Source organism: Schistocerca serialis, chromosome 9 (assembly GCF_023864345.2).
Source record: "Schistocerca serialis cubense isolate TAMUIC-IGC-003099 chromosome 9, iqSchSeri2.2, whole genome shotgun sequence".
NCBI classification, from domain to species: domain Eukaryota; kingdom Metazoa; phylum Arthropoda; class Insecta; order Orthoptera; family Acrididae; genus Schistocerca; species Schistocerca serialis.
The window spans coordinates 277,222,842-277,242,673 of record NC_064646.1 but is presented as its reverse complement, the minus strand read 5'-3'; the positions used below and the strand labels follow the sequence as shown (position 1 = coordinate 277,242,673).

Sequence of the window (19,832 nt, the reverse complement as noted above, 5' to 3'; positions counted from 1 at the left end):
TTATTCTTAGAGACATCCTGTAAATTTTGTGATTAGTTAAAAAGCATTTCATAAGACACTCAGTGACATAGTAAGGAAGGAAATTTCAACATATTTGACATGAATAATTATACTGGGTTTGGTAGCAGCCAATAATGATTGAACATCTCTGATAAATTCGCTTTCGCTCTCTCAGCTCGAGTAGCAAGCACTGTACAATGCATATTAACTTTTTTTAACTACCGAACATGTGCATAAAGTGCTGTGACAATTGGATGCACATTTACGAGGAAATGTGATCAAATATAAGTGAGTGAAATAATGTGTTTCAGGAGGTGTGTGTTTTATAGTCTTTGTAGCTGAGAGGTTGCAGTGTGGCACACAGTGCAGAGGATCTTAATTTGAACATTGGTCAGTTTGTGGGGATTTTTTTTCCAGGCGACACTACTTTCTCTATTATACTGACCATGAAAGAAATTATAACAAGACTGTGTTTTGAAACCATATTGTACATTCTGTTTTCTGGGCATCCTGGGCCACTGTGGTGAGCAGCATTGTTTGTGCTTACGTGATGTGAATTATATTGTTTCCTTTGGCTTATGCAAAGGTAAAAATGTTATGTTTATTTTACAGATATCTGTGTATTCCAATGTGTCCACTAAGAACAAAAACAATGAACCCATTTTCGGAATTTTATGAAAAATCATTTAAGCTGAGGTTTCACTTGGACAAAAATACCATGCAGCAGTTAGAACTAAAGTTGAGAACACAGCACAAGAGAGTATCTGATGAAACCAAGTGAAAGAAACAAGCCAATGACTTCAGTGTGCATGGCACTTTTAACATTAAGATTTTCTGCTGCAGGAAGCTTTAAGATTGTGATTTGTTTAGAACAGATGTATCAACGGCTTGCAGTGCTGTCCACAAGGTATCAGCCTGTATTGCCTTATGAAAGAAAGAATTTACCAAAACGCCTATGGAAAAAAATCATGTGAGAAAACCCAGTGTGATTTTTATTAAATATCAGTCGCTCATTTACCTGGTGATGTAGGCGCTATTGACTGTATCCGTATCACCATGAAATCTCCTACTTGCAAAAGTGCAGAGATATTTAGAAATTGTTGTGGATGGTTTTCATTAAACGTACAAGCAACCTCAGATGCTAAGCTTCATTAGAGTATATTGCAATCTGTACAAGGCATCACATATAAATTCGGGATGGAAATCTATCTATGAAAAAATTCCAGTATCAACTGCAAATGAAGCAAACAGGAGTCACAAGGCAATGAGTGTGGAATTTATTAACATTGTATTTACACAAAAAGAATTATGCCTTTTTCTTGTTCACAATAGAAACTTGTCAGTTTTTACACATTCTGTTTTGGCCCAATACAGTTTCCAGTAACAAGTTTTCATTCTATGAGATGTTGAAGATTTCTTCTTTCTCTGTTTAGTTTCCTTCATCTTTATAACATGACAGCTTCTATAATAAATACTGCTTATCTGTAATGTATGCTTAATGTCCCTGTTCGAAGTGTGATAATCGTGTTATAGCAGATTTTAGCGCTGTTGCGTTGTATGTTTTGTGCTAACTTAACACTAAACCTTCTATAGTGGACCCAAGTTTAGTGTCATGGTGGATCTAAGTTTAGTGTTATACAGTATACTGATGTCAAAATTTACCCCCAGTCAGCGATGTTTATACAAGGCCAAGTGATACATCTCAGATATCAAAATAACCAGATGTTTTTGTTGTACATTGATTATATGTGTAAGTAAATTCAGTTGGGGCCACATATGGAAATACTGACTCGCCTAAAATGTGCAAGGACAAGGTAAAAAGTTATCAGCCTAGCAGTGAAATACTGTATTTATAAGTAAAAAATGCAACTATTATTTTTAAGTCACTGCACTTTCTCCAGAATTTTTTGTTGTTCAGTGTATTCAGTTCCTAAAGTGGAATTGTGGAAGATCTGCATAATACCTGTGCATGGCTTCCGTAACTTCCATTTACAACTTAAAAAGATTTTGGTAGACAAATTTCTTTGTGTGTGACAGTCTGCAGGAAGCAATAACACAAACTGGAAAAATACAAAATGAAACATCCTGGCAGATTAAAACTGTGTGCCGGACCGAGACTCGAACTCGGGACCTTCGCCTTTTGCGGGCAAGTGCTCTACCAACTGAGCTACCCAAGCACGACTCACGTCCCGTCCTCACAGCTTTAATTCCGCCAGTACCTCGTCTCCGAAAGGCAAAGGTCCCGAGTTTGAGTCTCGGTCCGGCACACAGTTTTAATCTGCCAGGAAGTTTCATATCAGCGCACACTCTGCTGTAGAGTGAAAATTTCATTCTGGAAAAATACAGTTTACTTTTATTTCATGTTCTAATAGTGCTTGGAGATCTCTTAACTTTAAAAGTAAATTTTCAAAGTTGTAAGATTGATTTCACTGAAATACGAAAAAAGTTATTGCGAAGTTAGATACAATGTTAGAGCAGCTTAGTTTAATATTAAACGGAATTTAAAGACTTTGTGTATAGGAATACAATGAAAATTATTTTTTTATTTTCATGTACCATTTCAATATTTTTACCTGAAGATTAGAAATACACTTACACACAAAGTAGGAATATGAGAGGGGAAAACCTGTAAGGAGTTACATATTTCAGGCTAATTTCATATTAGTTAATCATGAAGTCATACATTGTAATAAACTGCAAATGTTTGTAAATAGCTGATGTAGCCCTTGTTACTTTTAATTTATTGCTGCTACTGCTGCTGCTACCTCCACATTATTCATTAGTTGTTAGTATTACAGTCAAATTTCAAACACAAAACTGTATTTTGAGTGTAAAAACTATATGAATTTCAGAAGTTTAAGCACATTACTATTTATCACACCAACTCTATTGTACTGACAAAAACAACATATTATCGTTGTATTGATTGCCATCAACCTTTCCTTGAGAAAAGATTTTTCAGCATCTCATATAACAATGATGATATCTCTTGCTTAAACAAGTATGTGGTTTCACAGGCTGGGTTACCTGGTGCTACGTTGGCTGTTCTAGAGTGTTGTCTGATCTTCAGTGTCTTCTTTTTTGCAGAAACAATTGAGTACAAATAAAACAAAATAAACGAATTTGTCCAAGGATGACAAGACCTGTAACATGACTGATTTATTGGTCATGGAATATAGAATGCAGGGGCAAAGTGTGTATATCTCATTAAATCCCCCCCCCCCCCTCCCCACGCGCGTGGTTGCTTTTTTTTTTTTTTTTTTTTTTTTTTTTTTTTTTTTTTTTTTTGGGGGGGGGGGGGGTTGGAGGGAACAGAAAAAAGCTGCTACCTACTATGGTGTGTGTGTGTGTGTGTGTGTGTGAGAGAGAGAGAGAGAGAGAGAGAGAAGATTGGGGGGGGGGGAGGCAGTCAAACTGTCTTAACTGTTGAAGATTTTATCTGTTTGGCTTTTTAATAGCTCTGCCATATCTAGATTGAGTAGCAGTTCTGGAATTTTCATGCATTTCCTCGTTATCATCACTTTACCTTCCCTTGTTTGGCATAACTGTTCAGAGATATATTTGAAGACAATAATCTTATGGTTTACATCTCCACTGTGAGGTACTTTCATTCCATTGGACCTCTTCAGCGATGATGACCAATTCCAGTTTGATGAACATCTTTGTTTATTGAACATGCTGAACATGCTACATCTGTACAGCTTCCAGTACATGTTTCAAATACTACTGATCTCCGAACATTTGCTAGTCTTCAAACTTCTTTTCCCAAACAGTTTCTATAACCAAACTGTCTTCTAACTGTTTCGCCTGTTTCTGGAGTATTGTAGATTTTATTTGTCTCAACTACATAGCTTTTTTACTGGTAACTCAAATTTTTAAATTCTTTGCTAACTTGTGGTTTTATAGCCTTTGAATGAGATCTTCTAGTGCATTGGGTAGCAGAGTTCTTGTTTTCCTTCAAAATGTTCACTGATTAGCTGAACGCAACACTTTACTTTGCGATGTATTTAAATAATTGAGGAGTTTTATCCATTGAACACTTTGAGAGTAAACTTTTGGCTGTTTGAATATAACACCAGCAAAGCCATCGCCCTTAGGAAATCCAGGACTTGAAGTCTGATGCTGAATGGTATAAACAATTAGCTGATCTTTAAAGTACCTAGAATTGAAGGGTGGTCCGTTACCTGTTATTAGTACGTCAGTATTACAAACAAGCTGATCCTGTGACCTTTTTTTTTTTTTTTTTTTTTTTTTTTTTTTTTCAAAACTTCTTCAGTGGTACTGTTTGGCATGTCATAACATTTTAAAAAATCTGGTATAACTGCCTATTATCCCCCAAAAAAGAAATCTGCTACATTATTGCCCCAGATAACTTAGTATGGATTTCACTATAATGGTACCTCATTTCTTCAACACTGTTGAGATTTGTTACATCTTGATATGTGATTCTTGGTGTCTTGTAACATTTTTCCAGATGGCATATTCCCTAGTTCTCTTGCAACAACTTCCTATCCCAAGGTGTCCTTCATGGATTGATTTTTAATTGTGCTGGTATAATTATCTTTTGTCCTTCGAAGAAAATTCCTTCAACATAGCTAAGCATTTCTTTAAGGGTCTAGAAGTGTGACAATTATTGTGACATTTCCTTGATCTGGAAATGCTTGCATAATTGTAATTCTGTATCCATAAATGTAGCTCCCTTCAGTCGTGTCAGGAATTCTTCATGTACAGGTAAAGCCATCAGTACTTACAGTTCTTCCATTTCTACATAATCTTCTTGTTTCTTGCTGTCTCTACTTAGAATATCAGTTGTGGGTATACTTAATCCTTTAGTATAAATTACTTTACGAGAACATGGCAATTTTTTTTAAAAAAAATATCCATTTGTCTTGTAGGTGTGGCCTTCTAATGATTTAAAAAAAAAAAATTATCTCCAGTAGTTTGTGGTCAGTTTCAATTATCAATTTTTTGTCATAAATATATTCATGAATCATGATTCAGATGAGCTCTACATTGAAGGAAAGAAAAGCAAAAAGATAAACACCTTCGGTTATTTGTGATCCATTTTAGAAATCGAGGGAAAATTAGAGCCAGAAATCAATAAAAGAATTAGTAGTGGACGGAAGGTCATTGGGATGCTCAACTCAGTCTTATGGAGCAGGAATGTAATGAACAGAACTAAAAAATTAATATACAAATCCATAATAGAGAGTGTGGTTCTGTATGGAACGGAGACCTGGACAATTAACATGAAGCACATTAAAAAATTACAAGCTCTAGTGATGGACTTCTGGAGAGGACCGGCAAGAATCTTCAGGAAAGAAAAGATAAGGAACACCAAAATAGCAAGGAGAATGGAAATAAAAGAAAGAATATATGACATAATAGATAGGAAGAAATTACAGTGGTATGGGCATCTACGATGAATGGAGAAAACCAGAATACCAAAATTGATGCTGGAGTGGGAACTGGAGGGGAGAAGAAGAAGAGGACGACCTATGACCACCTGGCTCCAAAATGTACTGCACACAATGAGGAGAATGGGCGCAGAGGAAGAGGACACACAAGATCGAAACACCTGGAGGAATATTTTGAAAATATAGTTTAAGAACATTTATTCTTTGTATTGTAATTTCCGAGTAAATTATTATTTTGGAGATAAGCCTCTGTAATGAGGAAGAGCTCAAAATAATAATAATAAATATATTCATGAACGTTTTGACTGCACATTTAATTGCCATTGCCTCTTTCTTTCCTGTTTCTGGATAAAACTGTTGTGCTGGTGACAAGGAATTTGTAGCATATGCAACTGGTTGTTCACCTTGCGAGAAGACAGTGCCTATAGATTATTGGCTGGCATTGACTGTCAACTTTTACATTTTCATCTGCATCATTATAACAAAGCACTGGAGATGTTGTGAGACATTCTTTTATTTTGGGAAGTGCTTGCTGTTGTGCCAAATCCTGTTTCCATTAAGATTCTTTCCTTAGCAACTACTGCAACGGGTCTTTCAGTTCGCAATCCCTAATACTCATCAGAGCTGCTTTTTATTTTGAGTAGTTTTAAGTTTATTAATGCCACTTACTTTATCAGGATGAATCCACCCTCTGCTAAAAAGTCTCCTAAGAATTATATTTCCTCACACCCAATTTGCATTTGTCTTTATTCAGTGTCCAAGACCCAGAGGATTGTAGTTATTTTTGTAGTAATCAAGTAAATTGCTTTCATCACACAGGTGCCTAAATGCAGCTATCATGCTTTGTAATTGCCAGCCACAGATGTCTCTAGAGATGGATCAAGCACACAAATATCATTACTGTCACTTTCAAGTAGTCTGCCTTGCAGACTGCATCAGCTTTTGTTGTAGTACAGGTAGATCCATTCTCGCATTCTTCAGATGATTTTCAATCAGCAGTGAGTCGTCGTATAGGAATAGTAGTTGTCTGTATGCTTACATACCATCTAAAAGAATCTTCAGGAAAGAAAAGATAAGGAACACCAAAATAGCAAGGAGAATGGAAATAAAAGAAAGAATATATGACATAATAGATAGGAAGAAATTACAGTGGTATGGGCATCTACGATGAATGGAGAAAACCAGAATACCAAAATTGATGCTGGAGTGGGAACTGGAGGGGAGAAGAAGAAGAGGACGACCTATGGCCACCTGGCTCCAAAATGTACAGCACACAATGAGGAGAATGGGCGCAGAGGAAGAGGACACACAAGATCGAAACACCTGGAGGAATATTTTGAAAATATAGTTTAAGAACATTTATTCTTTGTATTGTAATTTCCGAGTAAATTATTATTTTGGAAATAAGCCTCTGTAATGAGGAAGAGCTCAAAATAATAATAATAAATATATTCATGAACGTTTTGACTGCACATTTAATTGCCATTGCCTCTTTCTTTCCTGTTTCTGGATAAAACTGTTGTGCTGGTGACAAGGAATTTGTAGCATATGCAACTGGTTGTCCACCTTGCGAGAAGACAGTGCCTATAGATTATTGGCTGGCATTGACTGTCAACTTTTACATTTTCATCTGCATCATAATAACAAAGCACTGGAGATGTTGTGAGACATTCTTTTATTTTGGGAAGTGCTTGCTGTTGTGCCAAATCCTGTTTCCATTAAGATTCTTTCCTTAGCAACTACTGCAACGGGTCTTTCAGTTCGCAATCCCTAATACTCATCAGAGCTGCTTTTTATTTTGAGTAGTTTTAAGTTTATTAATGCCACTTACTTTATCAGGATGAATCCACCCTCTGCTAAAAAGTCTCCTAAGAATTATATTTCCTCACACCCAATTTGCATTTGTCTTTATTCAGTGTCCAAGACTCAGAGGATTGTAGTTATTTTTGTAGTAATCAAGTAAATTGCTTTCATCACACAGGTGCCTAAATGCAGCTATCATGCTTTGTAATTGCCAGCCACAGATGTCTCTAGAGATGGATCAAGCACACAAATATCATTACTGTCACTTTCAAGTAGTCTGCCTTGCAGACTGTATCAGCTTTTGTTGTAGTACAGGTAGATCCATTCTCGCATTCTTCAGATGATTTTCAATCAGCAGTGAGTCGTCGTATAGGAATAGTAGTTGTCTGTATGCTTACATACCATCTAAAATAGCAGAGCATGATGATCCAAACTTCTAACTTCCCATATATGCGGATGATGAATAAAGGCCTTCTGACTAATGGTGCCAGTACTGGAGTCTCTAAAAGTAAATCAGATAATTGTGTTTACAGTATTCTCTGGATTATCATCAGTAATCCTTTCATCACTTCTGCAATTGAAATGTGAATACAAGTAATGATTATAAATTACTTGAATATTGTAGGGAATATGGAATATTTACAAACTGTATAATAAGCTTCTCTCTCTCCATTGTAAAGCATGGCTCAAAAACATATGTTGAATAGTCTACTGGTTGGTATATGGCTTCCTTATGCATTTCAGTTCCTTAATATATTTAATAATTCATAATAGTACATCATTATTTAACATTATATTAAAACATAACTCCCAAAAATCATTTATCATTAAATTGTGTATGTAAATATAAGATTATGACTGAAGGCATGGTTTCATATGAGTGCGTAACATGATTTAAGAGACAGCTTGAAACTTTCATGGTCTCCTCCCCAACGTATGGAGCTTAAATCTAAAAATCATTATTTTTCACTCATTCCTTGTAGTTTCATTCATCCTGTAAAATCTTTCTGAGTAACTGGGAGTATGATTTTCTGGAGACGGTCATGTGAAGGACTAAGTGGAAATCTAGAGGTGCAAAATTTGGTGAACGGATTGGATATTTCAACAATTTGTGCTCCAAATTAGTTTTTGATTTTCAAAGCAGCTTTGTGGAGGTGCATTTCCTTGATATTTTCCCATTTTTCAAAATAAGCTGCTTCTCATATGTGTTGTCCAGTTGGACCAGTAGATTTGTAGTGTTCACTGTTTGCAAGATACACCAGTAAGAAGAATCCCATTTGTATCTTAAAATACACTGCTTGCAACCTTCCAGGCAAATTAAATCAACTTCACCTTCCTTTTCTTCTTCTTCTTTTTTTTTTTTTTTTTTTTTTCTTCCACCCACTGCTTTATTCATCTTTTCATTTTTGTGGTGTGAAGTAATGGACTTACAAATCATCCACAGGGAAAAAAAGCTTAAAGTCTGTTGGATTTGTGTAAAAACAATCCAGATATTTGTATTTGCATTTGCTGTTAGTCAGCATTCAACATGCAGCACCTTTCTTGTACAAAGTTTTCTTGCAATTAATTCTCCAGTTAAAATGTGCCCTATTCTTTGCTTCATATGCCTTTGGCATAATATATTTCATACACATTTAATCCACAATGCAATATCATGCAGTGCCTCAATGTTTTCATCTGTGGTTGTGGCTTTGGGACATTCATCACGTGAGACATGCTCAAGGGAATTCAGTGTGTTTGAATTCTGCCTATTGTCTCTTATCTATGAAAAATGAAATGGTAGACTTCTTTTAAACATTCACCAACTTTGGGTGAGTTTTTATTGGCTACAAATCGTGGAAAACATTACTTCTATAGTAACACAGTACCCAGTTTATCCTTATGTACAAAAGACGCATGTCATAACTTTTAAAAAATCATACAAACAAAAATATTTTGCGTATTAAGTAGACACTTGTCTTACGTTATTGCCTAACACGTACCAGTTTAAAAAAAAAGACAGAATTTTATTTACGATAATGATTGTCACAGAAGAAATGAATTAAAATTTGTGCTGTGGCCAGGATTCGAACCCAGGTCTTCTTGGGTCTGGGGAGGGCACTCAACTTGAGGAGTTCGTGCAGCAATGCTGACCATAGTGCTGTGGTGTTGTAATGGTTAGCATTTCTGCCTAGAATTTCTATAGCAAGAAGACCCGGGATTGAGTCCTGGCCGCAGCACAAATTTTAATTCATTTCTTCTGCTTTGATCATTATCATAGATAAAGAAGAGACTTAAATGTCTTGAGAAAAAATTTAATTGTAAGATCAATAAGAATTTTATTGTGTGTGTGTTGTCCCTGTACCAGGGCAAGAACTTTTCATGTCACTCTTGTTATAAAGCATGTGTCCCTATATTTGTTTTTATGTGCTTATTGCATGTGCTACAATCAGTCTTTCTTTAGCTTAGCCAAAAAAAAAAAAAAAAAAAAAAAAAAAAAAAAAAAAAAAAAAATTGTCATTATCATGGACGTGAGTTTGTTGCATTATCAGCTGTTATTCATGAGAGAGTACATGTGGCTCTAAAAAGATTCATTTCTGTTTTCTTGCAGGAGCTGCCGTCAGGTGGAGGCTGAACTTAACAGCATGCTCTGCTCATTTTCTGTGTACATAATGGGTGTTGGCAGCAAATTGTAATATATTTCTTACAGTCAACTAGTAACTCTTGGTTGAAGGTATTCTGATTTTAACAATGACCAATTTTCTTATGTGTAAAACTTTCATAGTTTCTAGGCTGCATAGATGATGATGCTTTCTGAAACTGGGCGCAATGTAAATAATAACTAATGCAAAGTTTCAGTAAAGCATAATAACTTCTTGTATGGATTATGTAACTTATTAACAAAGCTTGCCATGATTCTTACGTCTAAAAATGTAGTGTGTCTACCTGTCTCAACCAGTGCATGCATTATTAATAAAAGAAATAAATTTCCTAAATGAGTCTGCAGTCATTGGGGATTTTAGTGAGTAAAGTCATCAAGATCACTGATATATTTCTTTATTTATAACAATTTTAAGTACAGACCTGATGATGGCAGTAGCCAAAATGTCATTATATTCAAAGAAACGTATTAAGCGATCTAGATTACTGTTAAAAAAATCTTGGCTGACAGTATTTTGTTCTTTCTTACATATAACAGAATTTTTAATGCAGACTGGAGCTAGATGCATTGTGGTTGACTTTGTACGTCACAATTTAGTGAAGAAAATTTTGGTGAGACCATTTACTCCACTGTATAATTCAACCTTTATTTGAATTACAGTGAAAGACACACGCTCAAGTCGGTGTGTGATTTTAATAGTTTCCTAATAACATATTTGGCTTCCACAAACAATTTTATAGGACTGTATTATAATAATTCTGAGAGCTACAGTATCTAAGACATGTAGAAGCTTTACTATTTTGGTGTTCGCATGAGCACACATCCTCCACTTTCGCATTTGTTTGTTCCTGTAAAATACTCCGAAGTTAAAACAGGAATATTTCTGTTACGCCTTTATCTGAGATTCTGTATATTCTAAATATGAGAAGTTTAGTTCTGCCAATGTTATATAGCCACTTTCAAACATGCCTTCATAGTCACAAAACTAAAATTATCTCTTATTTTGTATGTTAAAGAATTTTTAAAAATTATTTTGGAACAACATGAATTCTCTCACTTCTGCAAATCTACTTGCCACAATTTAATTCATGACTCTGTTAAGGATGGGCTATTAATGCAATGATTGTTTTGGCAGAAACTAATATTTCTCTCTGCTGGCAAAAAAAGTTTGCAGATCATTAACTTTAACCTCTGTACCATTCGCATGTTTTGTATGTACATGCATCAAAAATGTGCTCTTGGCTCTACCTATAGTTTTATGTATAAAGCTATACTTAAAGTTTTCAAGTATTTTTCTTAGGGGTAATTTTTATTTATACCACTTCTCACTCACATTATATTTAATTTCTCTTATTGTTTACAATTTTGCACACATCAGTAAACATTGTACTAAATGTTGTAAACCATAATCAGATGCAATGCATCCTGTGCTAAACAATCAGTAGGCATAAACTTATTGAGTTCTGTAAATATTGGTGCTAGACTATTACACTGTTCTCAGATTGCATTTTATTTTGTCTCTGTATCTTAACACTTGCTGATCTGTGTGTGGTGCCATTTCAGTATTACTGTCGGTTCTGCAAATAGTATTTTCTCTGTTCATATCACTTTCCTTGTTTCATTGATGACACCTTCTGCACTGCAGTTCATAAGTGAATATTTTCATTATGTACGAAAATTGCTTTGTAATTTTTTATTGTAGTTTTACCTTTCTTTTGAGCCCCTATATGTGAGTGGAAGTGGACTGTGCTGCCATCGCTCATCCACTTAGACGTCATACTGCTTAAATCCCATCATGAACCTGAACCTTTGAGTACTCAGAATGAGTCAAACTATACATTAAATTATGACTAGAGCTAATCTAACCACACTAATAGTCATGCGAATCACTTCATATTTGTGTATGTATTACTTCATATCATTTCATGTTTGTGTATGTACAAGGTATATCAAAAAATAATGTATTTTTTTAAAATTATTTTATTTGGTTGCTTACTTCAATGTTATCACGTTTAAAATAACCACATTATTTATTATGTTCTTAATGCCAGCACTTTTTCCGATTCCCAAAATGTTTTGAAACTCTGGTCTTCAGAATAACTTTTAGCTCCCTCAACAATGTGATATGAATCTTGTCTAAGCTTGTGAAATAATGGACCAGTAACCTCCTGTCAGGCACAGAGTATCAAATAGATCATATCACTTATTCACTTCCTTTTTAAAGATAAATGTCAATAATCCAACACATTCTAAATAATAGATATATTTACAGAAAGACTTGTAATGTTTGAACCTTTGCTGGAGATCAGTATGAAACCCTGAGATGTTCAGACTTCTTCAAACCAAATATGCCAAAACTAACACATGAGACAGTTGTTTCAGGAATACTTTCCTTCTGATACATTTTTCATTGTTGCCAAAATAAATTACTTGTGCATTGATTCCACTCCTGTTGATCATTGCCATGGGTCAACAGTACACATTTCTTACAACATTGTACAAATCAGTGAAGTTATCTGTAATGTTGCCTATACTTTAGATACTGTATAAAATGTTGTGATAGTTTCCTTCTGTTTATCTCCTGTGTTAGACTCTGTTGAATTATTCTCATGCAAGCTTGATGTCAGGCTAGCTTCCTTTTCTGGACCATAGAAAACTAGCCATTATTGAATCAAACAAATTAATTGTTGACAACTCTTCCTTCACTCTTAGCAAATTCCAGAGAAATATCATGGTTTTTTTTTTTTTTTTTTTTTTTTGTCCAAACAAAAGAATGATTTTTTCTCGCTCATGCCAATAATGTTAAAGGAACTGTCTGCTGTCACATTTCAATTTGACTGATAATTAGGTCTGACAGTCACAGAACAACATCCAAAGGATTGTTGCTTATGTAGTGTAATCCCTCTGATTGCAATCTACTGTGTATTTCCAAATTATGTAGGTGAAACACCTGGGAACCCACGAGGGCATGTATTGTGATGCCATATTTGTTTGATTTGCTAGGTATATATTGGTGACAAAGTTGCACCTTCTACTTAATTCTTCATTATTCAACTAGTCTAATGTTTTCTCTAATAGTACAGTAGTGTTATAAATGACTGAAGCAATTTCATAAATTCATTGCAACCACATTAACACTCATATAGAAAAACTCAGAACGTTTTATACTGCTGCAGCTGTACTTAAGATTTCTGCCACAAGAGTGCAATAGTGAGCAGTTTGGCAAAATGTTGACAGGTGCCAAGAAAGTGTATGTTGTGCTTCAAATGAATTCACATCAATCTGCCGTAACATTTCAGCAACAATTCAGAATGAAATGTCCGCAGTGTGTGAAGAAACTGTTGACTGCGTGAAGGAGAGTTTCGTATGTAGCCCACCGAAATCAACAAAAAGAGCAAACAGAGAACTGAACATACCACAACTGACCATTTGAAAGACCTTAATGAAATGGCTGAAGCTGAAGCCTTACCACTTGCAATTGCTGCAAGCCCTGACTCCCAATGACTGTCAGACACTTTGAATTTTTGGCACAGCTGCAACAGCTTATGGAAGAGAATGGGTTTTGTGTGAAACTCATCTTCAGTGATGAAGCCACATTTTTTGTGAAAGGCACAACAAACATGCACAATGTGTAAATGTGAGGGACAAAGAATTCCACACTACATTTCAGAAAATTATAGTGTCTTCTGTGCAGTTGTGGGGTTTAAAGTTTATGGTACCTTTTTCTTCTGTGAAAAGACTGTTACAGGATATGTGTATCGTATGGACATGGTGGAAAATTGAGTCGTGGCACAGCTGGGGACTGGCAGCGTACACTTCATCTACCAACAGGGTGATGCTCCACCCCACTTCTATCATGATGTTTGTGAATTCTTAAACAAGAAATCGAGAAACTGATGGATCAGTCAAGGTGGAGTTGTTGAACAGCAGTTCATGTTAGGGTCTCTACACCCTCCTAAACTAACCCTATGTTATTGTCTGGAGTTATGTGAATGATAGCGTTTTCATTTCCAGTACCAACAAAACTGCCAGAACTGCGAGCTCGTATCAGCAGAGCTTTTGAACAGATTGACAGGGCCATGCTGTGCTATATGTTGGAAGAATTTGGTTATCAGCATATCATCTGCAGAATCAGTAGGGGCACATATGTTAAAAAATCAGTTTTTCTTTGTGTGTGCAAAGACATGTGTCAGTACATCAAATAACATAGCAACAGCAAATATGTGAAATGGCTTCAGTCATTTGTAGTAACCTTGTACAGAGTTTCTGACAGTTCTGTACAAATATAAAAATGAATTACTGTTGTTTTGTCTGTCTCATATCATTGCAAATTGCACAATTGTCAAATATACTTCACCATATGATGAATTTGAAATGTTGTAGGTTGCTTATGAGACAAAGTTTTTCAATACCATCCCCATTAGTTTCCGACCGATCCTCCAAGCTGTTTCTGTTACTTTTGTTAAGACCAGCTAAAAACATGAGACTGGTTTTCTGTGTCTAACACACTGAATTGAAGCTTTGACGCTTCCAGTATACTGTATTGTAAGCAGAATTGTAGTGGACAAAATTTTGTCATCTGTGAGGCAAGCCCAGTATTTTAAAGGCATTCATGCTGCTTTCACTCTACATATAGAACATTTCAGATAACATTGTAGATCCAGTAATGTACATTCTGTGATAGTGGAACTTCGTTTCATTTTGTCTCACCATTCCTTCCTATATAATTATAGTGGCTTCCTCAGTGACTTCATCATCTTCACTCTTGGCTTCAGTTGTTTCTGAATCTTCCAATTGAACTTAATCATCGCAACCTGTTTCCACTCAGGTCTTCGTAATCCTAGTGAACTTCATTATTATGCTCTTCAAACAGCTTTCAGATTTGCTCAACATGTTTTGTGTTGAGGAGACTATATGTCTTACTGTAGCCTGCCATGATCAAGTTAACTCACCTAAAATAATGCAATCAGATGCAATATATCAATTTGATACTTGATATTCAGACAGCTGTAAGGAACAGTTAAATGATACAAAAAAAATGCATTTTACATTATGAAGTAGCTTCATATTGCTTTCAAAGTCATTTCGTTAACCAAATAAATGTTCTGTTAAAATGAAATGAGAATGGACACATTGTAACAAATTGAACAATCAACATGTCTTGACAAATGTCATTCACCCCAATACTGAAGAACACAACAGTCAAAACGGGTCAGAGAATGGAAATTAAGAGTGAAAAGAAGTGTTTGCTCTCTATTGTTCAGAAATAATTACAGAAAATTTTTACATATATGTTTGATCAGCTGCACCTGACATAAGGTTAAGGTTTTCTTTATTTTTGTGAATACCGAACAGGTACATTATCATGGTGCAAAAGCCATGCCATGAATTGTTTCACCACAAATTTAGGTGTGTGTGTGTGTGTGTGTGTGTGTGTGTGTGTGTGTGTGTGTGTGTGTGTGTGTGTGTGTGTTGGTTGATCAACCTTGTGGCAAGAACTCATGGTATACTATGCTAGTAACATTTAAGAACACATTGCGCATAGCTTTCACATTAGACTGCCTTATTGAGCTTTATTTGCTCTTAGTGAACCAGAATGCTTCCACTGTGATGACTGAGCCTCAATTTCAATATCAGATCCATAAATTCCTGTTTCATCAACTGTTATAACATGTTTAGTTTATTCAGCATTGTTGTTGACTTCATCTAGAAACTTGTGAGCAACTTACATTCAATGCCGTTTTTGTTCGAAATTCAACAGTTTTAGAACAAGTTTAATTGTCATGTTTCATATCCAAAACATCTGAAAAAATATCATTTTGGAGCCCATTGATAAGTGAACATAATCAGTGACTCCTACAATTGTTGTTCACTTTTTCCATGATTTCGTCAATTGATGATGTGTTGAGGTGTTCAGAACTTGTTATCTTTAATGTTTTCATGTCCTTCATGAAAATGGCTGTACCACTTGTAAAATTTTATTCTTTTTAATCTCAGATGAATTATAGGATCCTCTCTGGTAATCTCCTATGTGCCTTTACACTAGAATGTAAGAATTCAATCTGATCCCTACACAGCGTACATGAAAAATATTTGAACTTGCAGTTGTATCTTGGAACTGAACCATTTTGAGCATAGACGCATCAATCATTAGAAGCTCAACAATGTAAAGATGACATCTTGAGTTGCAGATAAGGCACAACGAAAAGACTGTTACACATTTAGCTTTTGGCCAAAAACTTCTTCAGAAAACACACACACACACACACACACACACACACACACACACACACGTGCGTACGTTCATATAAGCATGCACACTTCATGCACATATGGTGGTCATTTGTGCATTAGGTATGAAAATTCATTTTTGTTCTTGTCTATTTATGTTTGTCATTTAGTTTTGCATGTTAAGTAGTACATCTGACTTCTGCCAGACATGATATTTTATGTTGTTATAGTGAAATCTATGACATTATATACATGACTTTTTTTTTCCGGGTTGTATTTTGTCACTATATCTGTATGTTTGTCATTACACATTTTAATTTACCAACAACAGTATACCAATAAAAGATGCAAACTCTGCCGTGAACATAAAACTGATGACAGGTGACCATGTCTACATCTGGTTCACAGCAGAAAGACTCGTGTGTGATTTCAGACCCACAAAAGTCACATACTGGTAGTAGAAGTAGACATCATGCTAAATGATACACCTTGAAAATTTTTGGGTGTAACTGGTAACAGACATGTAATCAAAACACAGATAAACTAAAATCAAAGCGCATTTCGACATAATTTTGTACTTGAAAATAAATGTTTAGTGCTGACTTACATTGCTTACTTTCACTGTGTTGTCTTATATAACAAGTGTGGCAATGCAGGAAAGTATCGATTCCTAAAAAATGAGCACCTATGAATTTGTAGGAAGTAAATAGTTACACACTTTGGAAGCCTTTCCAAAGATTTTGGAAACAGCACACTTACTTGTTAGTAAACATGTACTTGTTACTGACAGTAAAAATCAGTTTTGTTGAACAATATTTGACAGAAAATTAATTTCCTTCTATACTTGGCATCCATGTGTAGTTTGGAGCAGGGTTCTGTATTCTACTGCTAAGATCTTCAGCAAGCTCTCTAAAGTATCTCATTGTAGGAGATGCAAGCTTAAGCAGAGAAAGGTGCTCAGGTAGCCAATAAAAGCCGAACTTTATTACTACGTAGAAGTACACAATAATATGAGCAACAGAAACAGCTTTCTGGTGAAGGCAACATAGTGGTCATTGTGATCTACTGAGAGAAAATCACTAATACAATACAGTTCTTGAGCCGTAGATGCAGTCAGTTTAGGCTGCGCTGACGATGTCCAAGGTTCTGAAGTCACAAGCTGCATTCAGTGAAATATACTCATGGCACTTCTGATGTCAAACATCTATATCCAGGCTGCGACTTGCACTGGCTGGCAAGCTTCTGGGTTGTGTGCTATAAAGACTGTCCGGGAAGGTGTCTTGCATCATGTGGCTTGCAGACGGAAGCTAGTACTAGCTGCATACAGTGAATGTGGCGCTCTCAGTACTGCAGTGATTGTCACAGACTGCGCGTACTTGCATTTGTGAGACAGTGTGGCAATCTGCAACACTCTGGACCGTGAAACACCAGCCACATGCCACATTCCTCTACCTGTAGGAGGAAATAGCAAAGCCATCTTGCTACATAAATGGTAGCTGTGGCTGAGACGGCAGACAAATATACGGCATTCCCATTAATCACAAAGAAAAAAGAGTACATATAAATTCAAAACAAAAACAAAATTGAAACATACCTGATAGATCATTCCTGCAAATTAGCCCAACTTTTAGATTTATAGACTGAAAATTTATCTGCATGAAACGTAGCAGTGTTCATTGTTAAGTTACCTGTTCTTGTGATACAGTGCTAGCTACTGTTCTGTGATAAATATCAGTGTGGTCATGTGAGTATTAAGCTAGCAATAGGAAGTACACAGCAGACATTTAAAACACTTGACTATTTAAATATAGCAACATTCATGTGTCATTCTTAGTTTGAGGAGGCACAAGTAGTTCTTAGACATTCATTGATAGAAACTGCATTAAATTAACTAACAGCTGCTTTTCCTTGGTATAACTTGACTTGTTTCATATTCCTGAAAATTTTCCTCTATAAAGAGATTCAAGGAACACGAGTGACACAATGAATGATGACCTAATGTGCATTCCTTATGGAACCATCAAAAATAGATTTGAATAATTTAAACTTTTAAAATGAAAGAGTGAGAAATAACTTTGTCAACTAGAAAGTCCTGGTACAATTGTGAGTGAGTGTCTGTAAAATCCACAAGCCACAAATATATTTTATATTAAATCTGTTTGATCTGGACATTTTTCCACCCCTATTTTACGTATAAAGCTTTCATTATCAACACATGCCTTTTTTTCTTTTGTGAGATTTTATGGAACTTTTTCATTCTTCTGTTACATGTCTTATATTCCATGCTTTCAGTGTTTCTGGGCATTAGGTGCCTGCCTGGAGGTTGTCTTGGCCCTGCTGGTGATGCCAACACTTGGTTGGCGTTGGCTGCTGGCTCTATCTGCAGTTCCCGTCATAGTGTTCGCCTGTGTGACTCCAGTATGTACAAATTAATCTCACATTTTACTTTCTACACTTGGTTTTTACAAGCAGTAATAATTTTTCATTCATCCCATTTATTACCTATGTGTAATGAATAGAGATCCACCAAATGCCGTGAAGTTGTCAGAATTAAAAATTCAGAAGCTGTAATGGTAAATGACATAGCTCTTTGAATCAGAAATATGGTAACAGTTGACAGTGCAGCTGCTGGAAGTCAGTCACCCTTCAGGTGATTCCATTTTAACTTAGTTTACCATAAGAATGAATATGAAGTCTTCCCCGTGTAGTGACTGCTTTTTACCCTCAACAGTTGTGGCAACTGAACAACTGTAGCTGTAGGTCTATAAAGAACTAGTGACGGAAAGCCTTATTGTTCCTAAGAAGTTAATACTTGTATGCTTGTAGTCGTTTAAGAATTTCACTTTTGAAAGACGAGTGGAAGGAGGAAAAACAGATACATGCAAAGGGTGGGGTTCTTATGATTTCACATAAAATTTATATGTGCATTTGGACAACATCCATACAGTATTGATTGCCTATGACTGGATAAAGAAATAAATAAGAGGTGAGATTATTGTTTGTTTATGAAGACTGTTGTTGTTATAACATACTTGTTGCCTTGGATATCTATGTTGTCAAAGAAAAAATATGCCTCCCAAAAGGAACTAGGCAGAAATAAGACAGTGGCCCTGGGTAAGATACGCACATGGAGTAACGTGACAAAAGTAACATAAATTTACTGTGAGAAAAGGTATTAAAATGGTTTTAAGTTCCTAATGAAGCGCAAAAAAGCCAAGTTCATAATGAAGTGCAAAAAAGCCATTAGAAGCCCATATGGAAGATAATGTGTGAACCAGAATGAAATTGGGCATTCTGAACTAATAGACACATAAATGAAACACATTGATCCAGGGAAGTATTACAGGAATAATTTTGTCTAAGTGTCTATCTGGCCAAAACCATTTGTGTGCTGTTTTTTTGGGGCTCTGTATCTCAATTGATAAAAACAGAACACTTATAGTATCACTTTGCTGCTTGCCTGCCTGCCTGTCTGTCCATTGTCCCTTTTTCTCTGGAGTGGGTAGACGTATCAAGTTGAAATACTAAGGTCTATGTGGAACCTTCAGAGTGCAAGTCCTACTTGCACTTCTCCCGTTTGTAAAACATTGGCGTACTTTGTGAGAGTTTAAATAAATGTGATAAGGAATGTAGCCATAACTTTTCTGCATAGTAAATGTTGGGACTACAATTTTGCCATTGTAAAGTGCTTTAAATTTTTACCCCAACACTGGCATTTTTGGTAATAAATTTGTTATTGA

The 19,832-nt window shown here is 35.6% G+C and overlaps 1 protein-coding gene across 1 annotated transcript in view; it reads left to right on the top strand.

Annotated features, from left to right (window-relative positions):
• Positions 1-19,832, top strand: part of LOC126419258 (synaptic vesicle 2-related protein) — a 108,294-nt gene that overhangs the window by 56,110 nt on the left and 32,352 nt on the right. Inside the window, exon 7 of the mRNA XM_050086414.1 lies at positions 18,385-18,510. Within this exon, the coding sequence (XP_049942371.1) occupies positions 18,385-18,510 (126 nt within the window). The remainder of the gene's footprint in view (positions 1-18,384; positions 18,511-19,832) is intronic.